This window comes from Cryptomeria japonica, chromosome 7, assembly GCF_030272615.1.
Source record: "Cryptomeria japonica chromosome 7, Sugi_1.0, whole genome shotgun sequence".
NCBI classification, from domain to species: Eukaryota; Viridiplantae; Streptophyta; class Pinopsida; order Cupressales; family Cupressaceae; genus Cryptomeria; species Cryptomeria japonica.
Window position 1 is genome coordinate 803,703,669 of NC_081411.1, and position 18,800 is coordinate 803,722,468.

An 18,800-nucleotide genomic window follows, 5' to 3' on the forward strand; every position below is an offset into this window, starting at 1 on the left:
GGAATACAAGGGTGTATCTGATTGCACTTCCTTCCCTACCCTTTGTCTCTTTGGGCTGTCTTGGATGTCAATAACATCTTGTATCTTCCTCTTTCCTTTGGATGTAGAGGGTTTCCCTGTTGTAGGCACCAACACACTGTAACCTGATTTCTTGTGCAATGTGTAATCACCAGGAGGAATTGCTTTGGTGGAAGCTGATTTGCTCAGGATCATTCTAGCCTTTTCAAGGTTACTCTTAATCACAGCTTCCCTCTTCTCCTTCAGTGTTTGCATCACATCTTCAAAACAAACAATCAAAAATTTTATTTTTTCTTCCAATGGGAAGAAGCTAGACAATGGGTCATAGCTAGCATCAAATTGATGCACAAAATCCAAGGCTTTCTTGTAAGCCACCCACTTTTCTTTCCTTAATTCCTGCTCATCTAAATCAAATTCACTTCTGATGAGGTCTTCAGGAAATTGGAATTGATGAGGCCTACCTCTGCATGCTACCTTCTTCCTGAACACACCGTTGAAGAAGTCCTCTGGATCAGCACACCTGGACACTGCAGTGGATAAATGGTAAGGTTTGAGGAAATCCTCAAAGCAATTCCAGCCTCCCTTTGTAATTACAAATTGGTGGGCTATGGTAGCTGCAGGGAAAATAGTCCCTTTACCTCTGCCTGTTAACTCTGCCTCTTGTAGGCCACCAATTTGTCTAAGGATCTTAGCTATTCCCACTTTGAGAGGGACCTGGTAAGGTAACAAAAATGGAGTACCCCTGAAACCAGAAACTCTGAAAACCATGGAGATTGGATATAAATACATGTCACCCCAGTTATGAACAATTTTGATGTTCTCTGCGAATTCTTTTGGCCTTATGAATTCCAGAAGAACCTTGGGGACTCTTGGGTTATCAGAGCAAAGGAGAGTCCTTATTTTAGATGCAAAATATTTATCAAACTTTAGGAAACTAGCATCCTCTCTGTCCCATGACAACACAGTACTCCATAATTGTACTGACATTTTCTCTCCTTCCTTCTCTTTAACCAGGTCTAGTCCACTGGCGAAATAATCACCACCTTTGAAGAGAAAAAGGTGCATTAAGAGTGAATACCATCTGAAAGGTCTATCCACCTTTCCATTTTTTATTCCTATCAACCCTCCATGGATAGCATCGGCAATGAAAGAAGCATAATCGAATGTGATAGCAAGAGAAGGATTCAAAATCTGAACAATCATTAGCAAGTAGTGATTTGGCATATTTGCTTCAGCATCCTCTCCTAGAACTTGGCAAAGTGCCCAATACATTCCTTTAGCCCTCAAGGTAAACATACTCAATGAGAAAGGCTCTTGTGTATTGGGTCCTACAAATGCTAACCCTCCTATTTTCAGAAAAAGTTCTTTAAGAGGCCCATTCTTGAGATGACTCCTCTGTGCACTGTACACTTGGGCTAATGATGTGAAATTTATGGGTTCCAGGAAGTTTGTGAACTCATTGAGTCCAAATGCTGTCCTAAATTCCTCAGCATTAATTTCCACAAGGGTTTTCCCATTTACATCTCGGATGCATCTTGTTACTGGATCATAATTTAATGCCATTTGGGTTAACAAGTCTGTATCCATGAATACCCCTGGGACTACTAACTTCCCAACATCTAGTTCCCAAATACTGTTTTGAGGGGCAGGAGAATTTCTCATTCCAAATCCGACTTTAAATAACCCCTACCCAGACAGTCCCACCTGTGGGTCTCTCAGCCAATTACCCTTGTCATACAATCCTTCTCCTATCTTCAGACGGGGAGCCCTGGGCACTAACTCTTTGGCCTTTGATGCCTGGTTAGTTGACAATGTCAACTGTTCTAAAAAATCATCACATACACTTCTTTCTAAATAATTAACCTTGCCGGAAAATTCCCTTTTAGGAGCCATTTGAAAACGCAAGAAAATGAATATCACTCTTAAACAATCCTGCAACACGAGAATGATTTTACTTAAAACACCACACAAGAATTGCTACAAAATATGAGAGAACCTGATGCTTGCTTGAAGGAATTTGCTCTGCAACTGAACCGCCTGCTCTGTATCTGAAAAAGATAACTCTGCGTTTGCTCTTCTGCAAAATCTTTTGAAAGATATCTTCACTTGGTTGTTAGGAAATCAAATACTTGTACTCAGGGCCTTAACTATAATATTGATTCCGCATGCTTCGACCGTCTCTTCAAAATCAAATTCATATGAGAATTCATATTTTTCGCTCCAAAGGGTCATAACATTCCTACAAGTGTTTCACTGTTACCTTTTCGTTACTGACGGCTTTGTCTTTAGTCTGGGTCCCACTTTTTTATTGGCTGCATAATACCACATGGCATCAAATCATTGGCCTTAAAATTCCCTTCGCATTCTATTCGATACTGGCCGCGTGTCTTTTTTACAGCGACGTTTCCACCTTGGTGGGCCCACACTTTCTTCTTTGACCACGTGTCATCATGACACGTGGATGGTTCTTGTTCATTCTCGCTATCTCGCGGGCATAAGGAGTGAGCACTTAACCCTTGCGAAATAGCGCCAGCCATTGGATCATCTTTGAAGTCGATCGGCATTTAATCCTCTGAGAAGGCTCTCAGGAATGGTGGGCCCGCTGACTTGTCACGAACACCTGGCACCCAGTCACCTGCGGCGCTGATTTGTCGCTCTGTCATTCGCCAAAAGGAAACCACGAGGGGCCCCACTTTCGTCTCAATAGGTCTATTTCTCACGTCATCATCATGACATGTGGACGGTTCTTGTTCATTCTCGCTATTTCGCGGGCTTAAAGGGTGAGCATTTTACCCTTGCGAAATAGCGCCGACCGTCGGATCATCCCTGCAGTTGATCAGCATTTAATCCTTTGAAAAGGCTTTCAGAAATGGTAGGCCCGTGGACACGTCACTAACACCTGGCATCCAGTCACTTGCGGAGTTGATTTGTCATTTTCTCATTTGCCAGAAGGGAACCATAGGGACCCACAGTTTCCTTTTAGACCGCGTGTCATCATGACACGTGGACTGTTCTTGTTCATTCGTGCTATTTTGCGGGCTTAAAGGGTGAGCATTTTACCCTTGCGAAATAGCGTGGGCCGTTGGATCATCTCTCAAATCGATCACTAATTACTGGGCCCGACAACTTTAGAAGAAAAGCATACAAGGCATAAAATTTTCAAATAATCAACGTAACCGCCTAGGCAAATAATAAGGGGGGACACTTCCTATGACCCCACGACCCATTTCTTAAGTGAATAAAGTAACAGAAGATTAGAAACCAGAGGGTTTAACACAAAAGGATAAAAAATCAAAAACCCTTAAACCCCTAAGGTTTAGAACAAAGCTGAAGCACTTGGGATTACACCCTATTCAAAAAAAATAAATTCAATGAACCATAGCCAATTATGGGAAAAGAAGAACCCAATTTTAAACAGTGATAACAACACTAATTCTCAAAAGGAACACATTTTCTTCTGGCAGGTGAAAAGGATCAATGAACTGAAATGAACAAGATATCTTGATTATGAAATTTTCCTTGAACCACTGTGTTAAGCAACCAATATTATGGCAAACACATATGACCTGAAACACTTTCTCAACACTCTCCACAACTGTCTTTTGCACTTCTTCTATATCAAATCTACTTGTACATCAATCAAATACACTTCACATCAACTCACATACATCCCATAGCCAACTCATACAGTCACACTCTTATATATACAAGATAATTCACTAAAACCCTTAACTAGGTCGACCATAGACAAAATAACCAATATTGCCTAAATTTTCCCATTTGGACCTATAAATCCATTGCAGTCCACTCTAGGAGATTGAGGGGATCCAAACACATCACAACACATCCATTCCAAACGATTGCAATGAACTGCATTGTTGGAAGTTTGTATTGTTGTGGTTGTCATTGATGTCAAACTTCTTGTTTCAGATAGTTGTTGGTATGGAAAGTCTGTGGTATAGAGATATCTTGTTGTGTTGGTGTTGCAGTTGTTCTATTGGTGGTTTCGAAAGTGTTCAGGTCTGAAAAGTGTTGCTGATATTATTTGTTATTATTCTCTTCTTTCGATATAGTTTTGGTATTTTGGATATGATAGTTTTGTGGTCCAAAAATATTGTCATGTTCTCTAGATGTTGTGGCATTGTTCATATCTAGTCGAGATACTCTATGCTAGACCTATCTTTAGGTTCAGATATGATTTTGTGGAGGATTGTTTGATGTGTTATAGGTCTAATCATATTGTGTGGAGATCCGGATTTGAGTTATTTACATTGGAGGATATGTTTTGATCGTCAATTGCTCATATGGATGTGCAGCATGTTAGTATGTTGTTTGTTATGGTCCAGTGATTGCAGATCAATGAAATGATCTTTGGAAGATGTGTTTTGATCCCCTCTTTCTCCTAGAGTGGATTAGTTTGTGTGTTTTTTTATTCGGAAGGTATATTTTATTTTAGGTCGACTTGCTTAAGCTTTGTTGATATATCTTGTATATAAGGAATGTGTACATGATTGAGTTGAGTGTAGAAGGTGAGTAGAATTGTGAGAGTGGGAAGAGCATAGCAAAGTATGTGAGAGGAAGTGTGAGAAATTCACTGAAGAGAAGAGAAGAAGAGTTGTGTTTGAATTATATGCAAGTTGTTTTGAGACTATGGTAGAAATATGAGACAAAGTGTTGATGGTTGAGGTCTGAGTTGTGGGTGTTGATGTTGGTCGCTTGATGTAGAGTTCAAGGACAACTTCATGATCAAAAGATCCTTCTTTTCAATTCATTTTTGTATCGTGCTCTATTGCAGTTAGCTTTAGGTTTTGCAAGTCCTCTTTTGTATCTTGCCCCAAGAGTAGTTAACCTTGGTTTGCAAGTTCGGAGCAGTGAGATCTTTTTATTGTAATCTGGTATACATAGTGGATATATTTTGTGGGCAAGTGCTCATAGTGGTTTTTCCCTGTTTGGGTTTTCCACCTAAAAAACCTTGGTGCTCATGTGTTGGATATGTGTTATTGATTAATTGTTTATGTGTTGCATTAATTTCTATTTGGACTGATTTCACCCCCCTCTTAGTGCTGCCTCCGGTTCAACATGCACATCTTAACACATCCTCTAAGTTTGGCATTAAATGAAACATGTAGATGAACAATGTAGCACGCCAACCAATTGAGCTAAAAATATCTTCCAACACACAAAAATCAATGTAGATCTACACATGTGGTGCAGGAGCACCCTTCCAAGCTCTTCCTCCTTCTTTGTTTTGTTGATGTTATGCTTCTTTAGAAGCCATTGTATATGAATAAGAGCCATGAGCTCTTTTGTTCTAGACTAGGTCCTAGTTTTAGGTCCTTGGTGTTTTGTTGTGATTTCTGTACAGGAGAAGTTGAGTGTGCCTTGGATGTGTGTTAGGCCTTATTGGCATGTTACTTAAAAGTTGTCAAGCAACTTTAAAAAGTTGTCAAGCAACTTTTCCACCCAAATGGTCAAAGACCCTTGTTGAGCATGGAGAGCCCTAATTTTGGCACATCGACTGAGGTATGGGTAGTATAAGTATTTTCAAACCCTAAATTAATGGGTTGGATGTTAGATATTGTACGGCCTAAGCAAAGTGACCTGACTGTGACTGTTTGTTGGTTACCAGTCAGTTTGAATGAAGCAACCAAGCAAGTTAATGGATTGATTTACGTGCAAAACTGTGTGGATTGTCTTCTATGGTGTAAATGCTTTCATTGTGAGCAATTAGATTAGGTTTTTATTTTTAGATTGAGTGTGTTTGTAAATAGTTTGTAAATTGCTTTCTTATTGTCCAGTTTTGGACAGGATTGTGTAAATGGCTGCATAACTCCTTTCCCCATTGTGGAACCACCATGAAACCATGGGGAATGAGAGTGAAGACCTTGTACCATATTGAAAAGCAAGTAGGGCCCTTGAAAATGCAGGGAGGCCATCAAGAGACCCAATCCTAGGCGAGACTGAACAGTGCCTGGCTAGGAAGGGTTAAGTTGCAGAGGTCTTGGAGAGCAAGGTTGGTAAGAGAAGAGAGCACCCTTTGGAGGAGTTGGAGAGGGGTGAGAGAAGCACCATTGGTGTGAAGGAGAAGCTTCCACCAATCTAGACAAGGTGGCAAAAGCAACAAACCCACACTATGACCCTGGCAGTCTTGAAAACCCTCCTAAAAACCCTTAAAACCCTTAAAACCCTTAAAAACTACCTAGGGCACTGTACGACCACTTGGAGGCCTAAAACCTAGAAAATCCTTGAGCCCTTGCCAAATGAATGGTATTCCATTTTGGGAGTTTTGGTTGTTTGTGCATCGTTTGTGAGAGGGAGCCCTAAAGGACCGGGTAGGAGGCCTGATTGGTCAAAATCCTTGTAGCCCTATTTTGTAAGCAAAAACACAAAATAGTGAAATCGGTAAGGGGTTGGAGTCTTGAAACCTCTTGGGGGCACATGTATGGGTGGAAAAACCATGAAATAGCCCTGACCTAACCTTGCTAAGACCTAGGAAGGTGTGGAACAAGCCAAGCCCTTATTAGCCATAGTAAGGGATTTTGAGTCTCATGAGTAGGTGAGACCTTAGGAGGAACATTGCAACTTATTGGTGGGTGGATTGGGAAATGTTAGGGGATTCCTCAAGAAAGGGAAGTCCTAGAGACCCTAGGGTGTGGAGAGAACACCAGATGATCCCAAGGAAGGATCCAAGAGCATAGACTAGGCTAGTCTATCCCAAACCCCATCCCATCAATTTGGTATCAGAGCACAGTTAAAGATTTGTTGGACTATGTATGTCTCTATATACTAGTGAATCAGTAGGGGAGAGCACAATGGTTACTAATGCAGAGCTAGCTAGAGAGGTAGAAGAGCAGAAGGAGAAGAACAGACTCCTTGAAGCAACTATGAGTGAGACAAGGTATAAGCTGCAGGAAGTGGTGGATCATAGGACACATGAACCTTGGGGTGAAGACACCAAAGATAAAGGCAAGAAAACCATTGACATAGATGACATTATACCTGAACCAGATCCCTTGTTTAATGAAGAACCATTTGTAAAAGCTATTAAGGCTTTGAACACCAAAGCTTTTGAAGGGTTGCCACATTTCAATGGAAGGATGGACATTGACACTGTCATGGAATGGATTGAGGGCATGGAATGCCACTTTGAGTGTGAGGGAGTGACAAAGGCTCAAAAGGTTAAAGTTGCCAAATCAAGATTAAGGGGAGCAGCTTTGACATGGTGGAAGTACCTGCAAGAAGAAAGGGTTAGCATGGGGAAGCTACCTATTGTCAATTGGAAGGCCATGGTGAGTAAGATCAAGGAGAACTACATACCAAAGGATTATGAAGTCCAACTTCATAAGAAGAGATAGGGTTTGAAGAAAAAAGACCTTGAGGTGACCTCCTACACCGAAGAATTTCAAAAACTTTGTCTTAGATCCAAAGTCCAAGAAGATGAATCTATTAAGGTCGCTAGGTATCTAAGCGGCCTAAAGTGGAACATTCAAGAGGAGATAAGCCTATGGATGCCTACTACTGTTCAAAAGTGTCATCAGCTTGCTATCAAGGTGGAAGAGAGGAACAAAAGGAAAGGAGACTCTAATAACAGGGGTAGAGGCAGAGGTAGAGAACAAATGAATCACCAAGGTGGTTACCAAAGCAAAGCAAATGAGCAGAGAAACCAAGGAGAAGCCAAGTTAATTAAGTAAGGAAGTGAAACCAATCTCAGAGGGGGCCATCCTAGAGGAAGAGGTGCACAAGGTGGTCCAAGTAGGGGTAGAGGTACCGGCAGAGGTAACTCCTACTTTGCAACTATGAAGTGTTACAATTGTGGTCAATTGGGACACCCGACATATAGATTCCCTGACAAGCCTACCTCATCAAATAGTGGAAAGAGGGTTGCTTATGCACATGAAGACTCTTCAAGTAGCAAGACACCTGAGGTGGACCATATTGAATCAAAGATTAGAGAAAATATGATGTTCAATAGGGTCTTGATAAGACAGCCAGTCAAGAGTGAACCTAAGCATAGGAGAGCATTGTTTAGGGTGAGATGCAAGATACTTGGTAAAGTGTGCAAGGTGATAATTGATTTAGGGTCAAATGATAAAATAATATCAGAGGAGGCAACCAAGAAGTTGAAACTTACAACGATACCCCACACTAACCCATACAAGGTGACATGGTTGAATCATGAGCAGAGTGTGCTAGTCAATAAACAGACTTGGGTAGAATTTCTATTCGAGGATACAAGGATAAGATCCTTTGTGATTTGTTGCCTATGGATGCTTGTCATCTGCTGCTAGGAAGAACCTAGCAATTTGATAGGAAGGTGATCTATGATGGAGATGAGAACTCCATATCATTCAAGAAGGATAGCAAGACCTTTAAGATTCAGTCTTTGACAGAGAATGAAGAGGGCACTTCAAGAACACCTAGTGTCTTAATGGCTACTGGTAAAGAGTTCTTAAACTTGCTACATGAGGAGGAGATAGTGAAGTGTGCCATCTTTGTGAAACCAAAGGAGGAAGTAGACAAGTTGCAGGCATAAGTACCCAAGGAGGTGAAACACATGTTGCAAGAATATAAGGACATAGTGAGTGATGGAGCACCTGCAACACTCCCACCTAGAAGGTCTATAAGCCATCAGATAGACTTTGTTCCCGGAGCATCCCTACCTAACAAGGCAGCATATAAGCTCACACCTGATCAGAATAAGGAAGTAGCAAGGCAAGTGCAGGAGTTATTGGAACAAGAACTGATAAGAAGAGCATCAACCCATGTGCAGTCCTGATAGTGCTAGCATCAAAGAAGGGAGGCAAGTGGAGACTTTGCACTGATTCAAGGGAAATCAATAGGATCACCATAAGGTATAGGTTTCCTATTCCTAGAATAGAGGATTTGATGGACTGTTTAGGAGGTGCTATGTATTTTACCAAGTTTTACCTTAAAAGTGGTTATCACTAGATTAGAATCAAGGAGGGTGATGAGTGGAAGACTGCTTTCAAGACCATAGAAGGATTGTATGAATGGCTTGTGATGCCATTTGGACTCACCAATGCCCCAAGCACCTTCATGAGGTTGATGAATGAGGTGTTAAAAGACTTCACAGGAAGATTTGTGGTGGTGTACCTAGATGACATTCTCATCTATAGCAGAACCAAAGAGGAGCACCTTGAGCATTTGAGGTTAGTCTTAGAGAGGTTGCATGAGGAGAAGTTATCCATCAACCTAGAGAAGTGTGACTTATTGAAGCAAGAGCTGGTCTACTTAGGATTTGTGGTGTCTAAGGGAACCTTGAAGATGGATCCAAGCAAAGTGGAGGCAATCTTGAATTGGCCTGCACCTAGAACAGGGACTGAGGTATGGAGTTTCCATGGATTAGCTCAATTCTATAGGAAATTTGTGAGGAACTTCAGTGGCATATGTGCACTAGTCATTGACACTATAAAAGGAGGCCTTAAAACTAAGTTTAAATGGACTAAGCAGCCTGACAAAGCATTTTAATTGTTGAAGCAAGAAGTAGCCACAAAACCTATCCTTCTCCTACCTACGTTTGATAAGCTATTCACATTGGAGTGTGATGCAAGTGGAATTGCAGTAGGTGGTGTATTGAGTCAAGAGGGAAGACCTGTGGCATTTTTCAGTGAGAAGCTTAATGAAGCAAAGAAGTACTCAACCTATGACCTAGAGGTGTATGCATTAGTGCAGTCTTTAAAGAAATGGAGGCATTACCTACTCCCAAAAGAATTTGTGGTGTTCACAGACAATCAGGCATTGAGTTATATTAACACTCAAGAGAAGCTTAGCAATAGGCATTTGAAATGGATGGAATATCTCCAATCCTTCACCTTCACCATCAAGCATTAGAAGGGGCAACTTAATAAGGTGGCAGATGCATTAAGCAGAAAGTTGTTGATAGTTCAAGAACTACAGTTGTAGAGCATGGGAATAGAAGGTTTCAAGGACCTCTATGAAGGAGATGAAGACTTCTCATCAGCTTACAAGGTTTGCAAAGAGTTTGAGAACCATTTCCATGGTGAGTATGCAGATTACACTCTCCAAAATGGTCTCTTGTTCAAGGGTAATCAGTTGTGTGTACCAAGAGGATCCATGAGGGAAAACCTCATCCAAGAGAAACACAATGGTAGTTTAAGTGGACACTTTGCAGTCAACAAAACCTTGGATTTAGTATAGAGGGACTACTATTGGCCAAAGTTGCCAAGAGATGTGAAGAGGTATGTGGAGCAATGTGGTGTGTGTCCAAGAGCAAAAGGAGGATCAAGCAATGATGGTCTATATCAACCATTGTCGGTCCCAAATAGACCTTGGGAATGCATAAGAATGGACTTTGTAGTAGGACTTCCCAAGACAAAGACAGGTATGGACAACATCTATGTGGTAGTAGATAGATTTTCCCAGATGAGCCATTTCATTCCATGTAGGACTACACATGATGCAAGCTATGTTGCACATCTCTTCTTTAAGGAGATTGTTAGAATTCATGGACTCCCTTTAAGTATTGTTTCAGATAGGGACAACAAGTTCATGGGCCATTTTTGGCAAACATTATGGAGGAGACTAGGAACTAACTTGTCATTTAGCTCACCTTACCATCCATAAACAGATGGTCAAACTGAAGTCATCAATAGGGTGTTAGGCAACTTGTTGAGGTTTTAACTAAGGAATATGGACAGACATGGGACCTAATCATTCCTCAATCAGAGTATGCATATAATGACAGTGTGAATAGGACCACTGGTAGAAGTCCTTTTGAGGTTGTGTATGGCAGACATCCAAGAGGAGTATGTAAGTTAAGAGACCTTGGTAGTTTGGAAATGAAGAGTGGGCAAGCAAAGGACTTCACTCAAACCATCAAGGAAGTTCAAGAGCAAGTCAAGAAGGCCATCCTTGAATCCACTCAAAAACTGAAAGCAAAAATGGATGAGAAAAGGAGAGAGGTTCAGTTCAAGGTGGGTGACTATGTGATGGTCCATTTGAGCAAAGCTAGGATGCAAAGTGGTAAGCCTACCAAATTGCAAATGAGAAGGGTAGGACCTTGTAGAATCCTGTCACAATATGGTAAGAATGCTTACAAGGTTGACCTGCCTTCAGATTTGGCTATATCACCAGTCTTTAATGTTGCTGATCTGATCATGTAGGGTAGGACCTTGTAGAATCCTGTCACAATATGGTAAGAATGCTTACAAGGTTGACCTTCCTTCAAATTTGGCTATATCACCAGTCTTTAATGTTGTTGATTTGATCATGTACAAGGGTGAGATAGAAGGGTAGACTGAGAATCAAGCCAAGGTACTGCATGACCTAGATGTTAATGCCTTACCACAGGTGAAGAAGCCTATAGCAGAGGAGATCTTGGAATCAAGAGTAAATAAGTCCACCAGACACCAGGTCTACATGGAATACTTGGTGAAGTGGGCAGGACAACCTGAGTTGGAAGCTACTTGGGTGGAGGAGAGCAAGTTCAAGACACTGGGCATAGACCCGGCTCTCATCTCTTCTTCTATTTCTTAGTTGTGTGCAGAGGGGGAGTATGGTGCAGGAGCACCCTTCCAAGCTCTTCCTCCTTCTTTGTTTTGTTGGTGTTATGCTTCTTTAGAATCCATTGTATATGAATAAGAGCCATGAGCTAATTTGTTCTAGACTAGGTCCTAGTTTTAGGTCATTAGTGTTTTGTTGTGATTTCTGTGCAGGAGAGGTTGAGTGTGCCTTGGATGTGTGTTAGGCCTTATTGGCATGTTACTGTCCTTAGGATAGCCCAAAATAGGCTTAGGAGTCATGAAAAGCAATAATGGCAAAGTTGCTTAAAAGATGCAAAAAGTTGCATGACAACTTTTAAAAGTTGTCAAGCAACTTTTCCACCCAAATGGTCAAAGACCCTTGTTAAGCATGGAGAGCCCTAATTTTGGCACACCGACTGAGGTATGGCTAGTATAAGTATTTGCAAACCCTAAATTAATGGGTTGGATGTCAGATATTGTACGGCCTAAGCAAAGTGACCTGACTATGACTGTTTGTTGGTTACCAGTCAGTTTGAACGAAGCAACCAAGCAAGTTAATGGATTGATTTATGTGCAAAACTGTGTGTATTTTCTTCTATGATGTAAATGCTTTCATTGTGAGCAATTAGATTAGGTTTTTATTTGCAGATTGAGTGTGTTTGTAAATAGTTTGTAAATTGCCTTCTTACTGTCCAGTTTTGGACAAGATTGTGTAAATGGCTGCATAACTCCTTTCCCCATTGTGGAACCACCATGAAACCATGGGGAATGAGAGTGCATACCTTGTACCATACTGCAAAGCAAGTAGGGCCCTTGAAAATGCAGGGAGGCCATCAAGAGACCCAATCCTAGGTGAGACTGAACAGTGCCTGGCTAGGAAGGGTTAAGTTGTAGAGGTCTTGGAGAGCAAGGTTAGTCAGAGAAGAGAGCACCCTTTGGAGGAGTTGGAGAGGGGTGAGAGAAGCACCATTGGTGTGAAGGAGAAGCTTCCACCAATCCAGACAAGGTGGCAAAAGCAACAAACCCACACTGTGACCCTGGCAGTCCTAAAAACCCTCCTCAAAACCCTTAAAAACCTTAAAATCTACCTAGGGCACTGTACGACCACTTAGAGGCCTAAAACCTAGAAAATCCTTGAGCCCTTGCCAAATGAATGGTAGTCAATTTTGGGAGTTTGGGTTGTTTGTGCATCGTTTGTGAGAGGGAGCCCTAAAGGACTGGGTAGGAGGCCTAATTGGTCAAAATCCTTGTAGCCCTATTTTGTAAGCAAAAACACAAAATAGTGAAATCGGTAAGGGGTTAGAGTCTTGAAACCTCTTGGGGGCACATGCATGGGTGGGAAAACCATGAAATAACCCTAACCTAACCTTGCTAAGACCTAGGAAGGTGTGGAACAAGCCAAGCCCTTATCAGCCATAGTAAGGGATTTTGAGTCTCATGAGTAGGTGAGACCTTAGGAGCAACATTGCAACTCATTGGTGGGTGGATTGGGCAAGGTCAGGGGATTCCTCAAGCAAGGGAAGTCCTAGAGACCCTAGGGTGTGGAGAGAACACCAGGTGATCCCAGGGAAGGATCCAAGAGCATAGACTAGGCTAGTCTATCCCAAACCCCATCCCATCGACATGCCACAATGAGACCCATATCAACCTTCAAAATCATCCACCAAAGCATATCTAGACCAAAGGGGCATGATCCAAATAGGATACACCACCATAGTCAATCAAAAATCGGACTAGTTGACAACACTGAACTCAAACATCATTATTCACTTGACAATCAAACCATCACTAGAAAACTGAATTGGAACACTACACAAACCAAATGAACATGTCCTCCTAGCTGCAACAATTAATCCACAAATCAGAAAACCGCCAAGTATTCTCCAGACTAGTTCTTACAGGCAGTCATTGTAAAAAACAACAACAACCAACTCTACCACCAGAGAAACAGAGGACCTATAAACTTGATAGTACAAAACATACACAAATCATAAACATACCGGAGGAATGCAAAACATTCTTACTAGGACATTAAAAACTCTTTCCTGAATAAGTATAGTTTCCTGCATATTGAAACTTCCATCACACCAATCTTCTGGAAATGCCTCAATATCTTCACCGAACCACAAACAATATCATAACACTCACTTATGGACCATCTACAACACATAGTGACATCAATGACAACACAACACAACACAACACAACAACTTAAGCTTCCAACACTTTCTACTCCTCTTTCAATGCGCATTTAGAATATCAAAAAGAGCATAAAAAATGAAAGAAACAACTATCTCACCTCCACAAGCCCTTTGATGCATTAGAAGTGCTCAAGATGGGATGGAGAGATACAATTTGGATGGAATATTGGTCACCCAAGAGAGATTTCATAATTTGTCAACAAGCACTTAAATTTCTATGCATGGTAAAATGTCCTTGAGAGATGGTTTTTATAATTTTTTTAAATTAATATGAATAATTGAGATTGGATCTTGAATTGGAGGGCTAGGGTGAATTAGGTTGTGATGAAGGGAGTATATTGATGCATGTGGAGAGATGAGATAAAATCAAGTGACCAACTGTCAAAATTAACTTAATTTGCATTGAGAGATGAGATACAAGCAAGTGGAAGCTTGGGGTAAGTGCAAGTGGATGAGAGGGGTTGACTCATTTGATGAATGGTCAATATTACCTTAGTATAGTCAAATTGCAAAAGGTTATCTTTCCACTTTTGTTGTGAAGTTGGAGATAGATTTTTATTTTATTTTTAAATAAGATGAAAAAGAGGAAATGTGCATTGGTATACTTAATTAAATAGGCATTTATTTAATTAATTAATAAATAGAAATTAATTTTATTAAATAATAAACACTATTTACTTAACAAAAAAGTGATGTAAATTAATGTTATGGAAAATAAGAATATGTTAAGTTAAAATGTAAAAAATAGATTTTAAGTTACTATTACAAATAAAATTTGTGCTCACACCAACTATTATTTCTATTGTCTTTTTAAGATGTTGATATGACTTGCAAATAAGAATAATATGACAATTTGTGAAAGAATTGAGAAATTTTAGACTTTATTCTTTCAATAAATCGTCCGAATATGGGACTCTTCCACACAAGAGTCCCCCTCTTAACTTTGTCTAACACAACACCCTTTGACAAATAACTATGAACTAAATATTTTTTAAATAAATAGTGTTTTCAATTTTAATAAAACTGAATCTCCGCCTCTTTCTCTATACATACGTGTGAATGCCCAAAATTTCAAGCCCGGAATCTTCCACCTGCCACCGTTCCACTAGCTGTAATTTTTGGAATTTTTCCGCGAAATACTCCATCTGTGCTATTTTTATTCAGGATGAAATGGAATTATACTAAGAGCTCCACGGCATTGGGTTTCTTTGGAGGAACAATGGGTACCCTTTACCAGCTAAAATCCTGTTTCAACCTACTGCTGCTATGGCTACTGTTTGCCCTACACGCTGCCTACTCCAAGACTTTCAGCTATGGCGAATTCAACAAATCAAGCATAATTCTGCTCAAGGATGCTTCCATACACTCTGAGCGGGTACTCACCCTAACCAACCAAACCCTGCGTTCAATGGGTCGTGCTCTGTACCCCACTCAAATCACAGTAAAAAGCAGTAATAATTCAATGGTCTCCTTCAGTACCAGTTTTGTCTTGTCCATTGGGGTTCCAACTGAGGGTTTAGCAGGGCATGGAATGGCCTTCATCATGGTTCCCAACAAATCTGTAGTGGGCGTCGCAGGTGCCCAGTTCCTCGGACTTGCTACATCTAAAACCAATGGTCTCCAATCCAACCAATTTTTAGCAGTGGAATTTGATACAAATTATAACCCTGAACTTGGAGATATAAATGACAACCATGTTGGAGTTAATCTGAATGGCGTTACTTCCTTGGAATCACAGCCAGCAGCCTATTGGATTGACACAGACCATTTTCAGAATTTAAGTCTGAAAAGTGGAAAGAATTTTCAGGTCTGGATTGATTATGACCATGTTGAAGACCGGCTGAATGTGACTATTGCAGTAGTTGGGATTGAGAAGCCTGTGAAACCATTGATATCTGTTGCTAAGTTTAATCTTTCTGCAGTGTTGAAGGAGGAGGTGTATGTGGGGTTTTCTGCAGCTACAGGGTCTTATGGAGTTGAAAATCATTACATTCTTGGCTGGAGCTTCAGTTCAGAAGGTGATATTGTAAATATAAATGGAAACATAGGACTGAAATGGATTTAGAAATAAAGACTCTGAATATGTGTAAGACCAGAAAGTTTAGATTTTAGATTTTGCTATTTCAGAAGATTAAGAAATTTGCTCATTTCTAGTTAAAGAGGTGGAGGGCTTTTGTGATCTGGGTGGGGGGGGAGGATTGTTGTGAGGACTGAACAGGTTTCTTGAATCTTTATGCCTCTTTAATTCTAATTCTTCAAAGTGGTTTATCTAATTATAGAATAATAACCATAATGTTTAGAGAACCTTGTTATTTAGGGGCATTCCAAATCTCAGAAACTAAACTTGTTATTTGGGATATTCAAATCTCAAAAGATGTTGGTTATACTAGTTTTTTAAGTTATTTGAGATAACCAAAATTTCAAACAACAAACAGTATGCGGAATTGTAGACATCAAATTTTAACAGTCCATTAAATAAGTATGAGATGTTTCTGGATTTGAGTGATGGAAATACTCAGAGTTAAATTCAGAAACATCTCATGCTAGCATCTGAAATTGTTTATATTTTGACAAACCCTCTAAATATACTATGATATTCGCATCAGAATTCAACTGTGTAGTTTTGAATCAAATTCATCGACCTACTACATGTCAATTGATGAATTAAAAGAACTCTATGATGAATGATCCATAAAAGTTTTGAAAACTTCTGCAACTTCTGATTGTAACTTATTACAAAGGTCTAATTTACAGTAGAAAGCCATCCTCGTGCCATTGAAAGGACTTAGCTCTTCCCTTACTAGAAAAGGTTTACCTAAAGGGTGAAATAATGGTATATCAAGATTACTGAAAACTTTATAAAAAATGAAGATGAATGATCAGCGATTTAACTCTTGGAATAAAACTTTCAATCTGTAGATATTGAAATTTATGCAATAGAGATGCTATATTTGTCTAGAGTTTGCATCTCTTCCACTGTGATTTTAGTCTTATGTGATTAGATGGTTTTTTTCCTTCTGTGTTGGTCTATTGATCTGGGCCTATACTTGTAACAGGCAAAGCACCGGCGCTGGATCTCTCCGGGCTCCCTTCATTCAGCAGAAAGAACCCCATAACTAAATCCAAAGGCTTTGAGGCAGCTATGGCTGTAGCATCTCTGGTTCTACTCCTGATAGCAGTTTTCTTTGCATTTCGTAAACTGAAAAACATAAAAGACAAAGAAACGATTGAAGAATGGGAGTTAGAGTATTGGCCTCACAGAATTCCCTACGAAGAGCTAAAAACTGCCACACAGGGTTTCTGTGATGAGCAGCTGCTGGGCCGCGGGGGTTTCGGAAGGGTTTATAAGGGCGTTCTGCCCACAAGCGGCCTTGAAGTTGCAGTAAAATGCATAACAAAGGACTCTACTGAAGGAATGAAGGAATTTATTTCAGAAATCGCGACTGTGGGTCGTCTCCAGCACAGAAACCTTGTTCAATTACGGGGCTGGTGCAGGAGAAGGGAACAGCTATTCATTGTTTACGACTACATGCCAAATGGAAGCCTGGACAAATTGATATTCCCAAACCCAAAGACAAGCAGAGAAATTCTGCCTTGGGCTCGAAGATACGCGATTATGAAGGGCGTGGCTACAGGGCTTTTATATCTTCATGAGCAATGGGATCGCAGGGTTGTTCACAGAGATGTAAAATCCAGCAATGTGTTGCTCGATTCAGATCTCAATGCAAAGCTGGGAGATTTTGGGCTTGCTCGTTTGTACGACCACGCACAAAATCCACAGACAACTCGGGTCGTGGGGACTGTTGGGTATATTGCTCCTGAGATCACAATTACAGGGAAAGTTACTCCAAGCTCCGATGTATTCAGTTTTGGGGTTGTTTTACTGGAAGTTGCATGTGGTAGGAGGCCTGTAGATCTGTCCAAGGATAATGAACAGATTGTTTTGATGGATTGGGTGAGGGATTTGTATCAGAATGGAAGCATCTTGCACGCAGCCGATCCAAATCTTAATGGTATGTACGATGTGGAAGAAATGGAGAGAGTACTGAAATTGGGGTTGCTTTGTACTCATCCTCTGCCAGACAAAAGGCTTGACATTAAAACAGTACTGCAAATACTGGAAGGCCGAGCTCCTCTTCCAGTTCATCAGATTAATTGGGCTTCTGACGATACAAGTCACTATGATTATGGGCATGATATTGTTCATGTTACAGATGAGGGGGAAACTGATGGTCTGTTGGCTTCCGCTCTTAAATCAGTGGAATCTGCAACTACTTCAACGAGCCATATCTATGAAAAAGATTCTGATTATGATGTAAGCAGATGATTTTCTCAGGTACCTGTTGGCCTTGGCCTCATGGATTGAGACTGAAGTTCAGTGGATAGACATGAGCCAAGCATGGCGGCAACCAGTTTTGGACTGAATGGCAGGGAAATATTAATTGTGGTTGTTGCAGTTAATGCTTCTCGAGGGAGGTAGTTTTCTGTATTATTGATTTGGCTTTTTATAAAATAAAAAAATCTTTTATACCTTATAGCAATATGGGACTTAAATTTTCTTGTGTCTTTTTATTTGATCCAAATGTCTTTTTAATAATTTATTAAAAAATTGACTCCTCTTTCTGGATAGACATGAGCCAAGCATGACGGCAACTATTTTTGGCCTGAATTGCAGGGAAATATTAATTGTGGGTTTTGCAGTTAATGCTTCTCGAGAGAGGTGGTTTTCTATACTATTGATTTGGCTTTTGGCTTTTTTTGTTTTTAAAAAAAAATCTTTATAGTTTACCTTATAGCAATATGGGACTTAAATTTTCTTTTGTCTTTTTATTTTATCCGATGTTATTTTATTAATTTATTAAAAAATTGATTCTTTTCAACGATTTTTAAAATATCTTTATTTAAAATTATTTTTGCATTTAAACATTTTTCATCTTTAATTAAGGTTAACACATGTATGTCCTTGTAAAGGGGAAAATTGGGTGACTTGGCAATTTGCAAGATAGAAAGAGAAATCACCATATCACCTATTTTTTTTTGAGATGGGGAGATGCCTTTACATTCAAAAGAGGGGGAA

General features: G+C 40.1%; 1 protein-coding gene across 1 annotated transcript; it reads left to right on the plus strand.

Moving 5' to 3' along the window:
• Positions 1-14,783: 14,783 nt before the first annotated feature.
• LOC131057126 (L-type lectin-domain containing receptor kinase IV.3) lies at positions 14,784-18,482 on the plus strand. Its single transcript, XM_057991313.2, has 2 exons — positions 14,784-15,741; positions 16,780-18,482. Exons 1-2 carry the CDS (start codon positions 14,889-14,891, stop codon positions 18,048-18,050), a joined length of 2,124 nt encoding a protein of 707 aa, XP_057847296.1. The 5' UTR covers positions 14,784-14,888; the 3' UTR covers positions 18,051-18,482.
• The last annotated feature ends 318 nt before the right edge of the window (positions 18,483-18,800 follow it).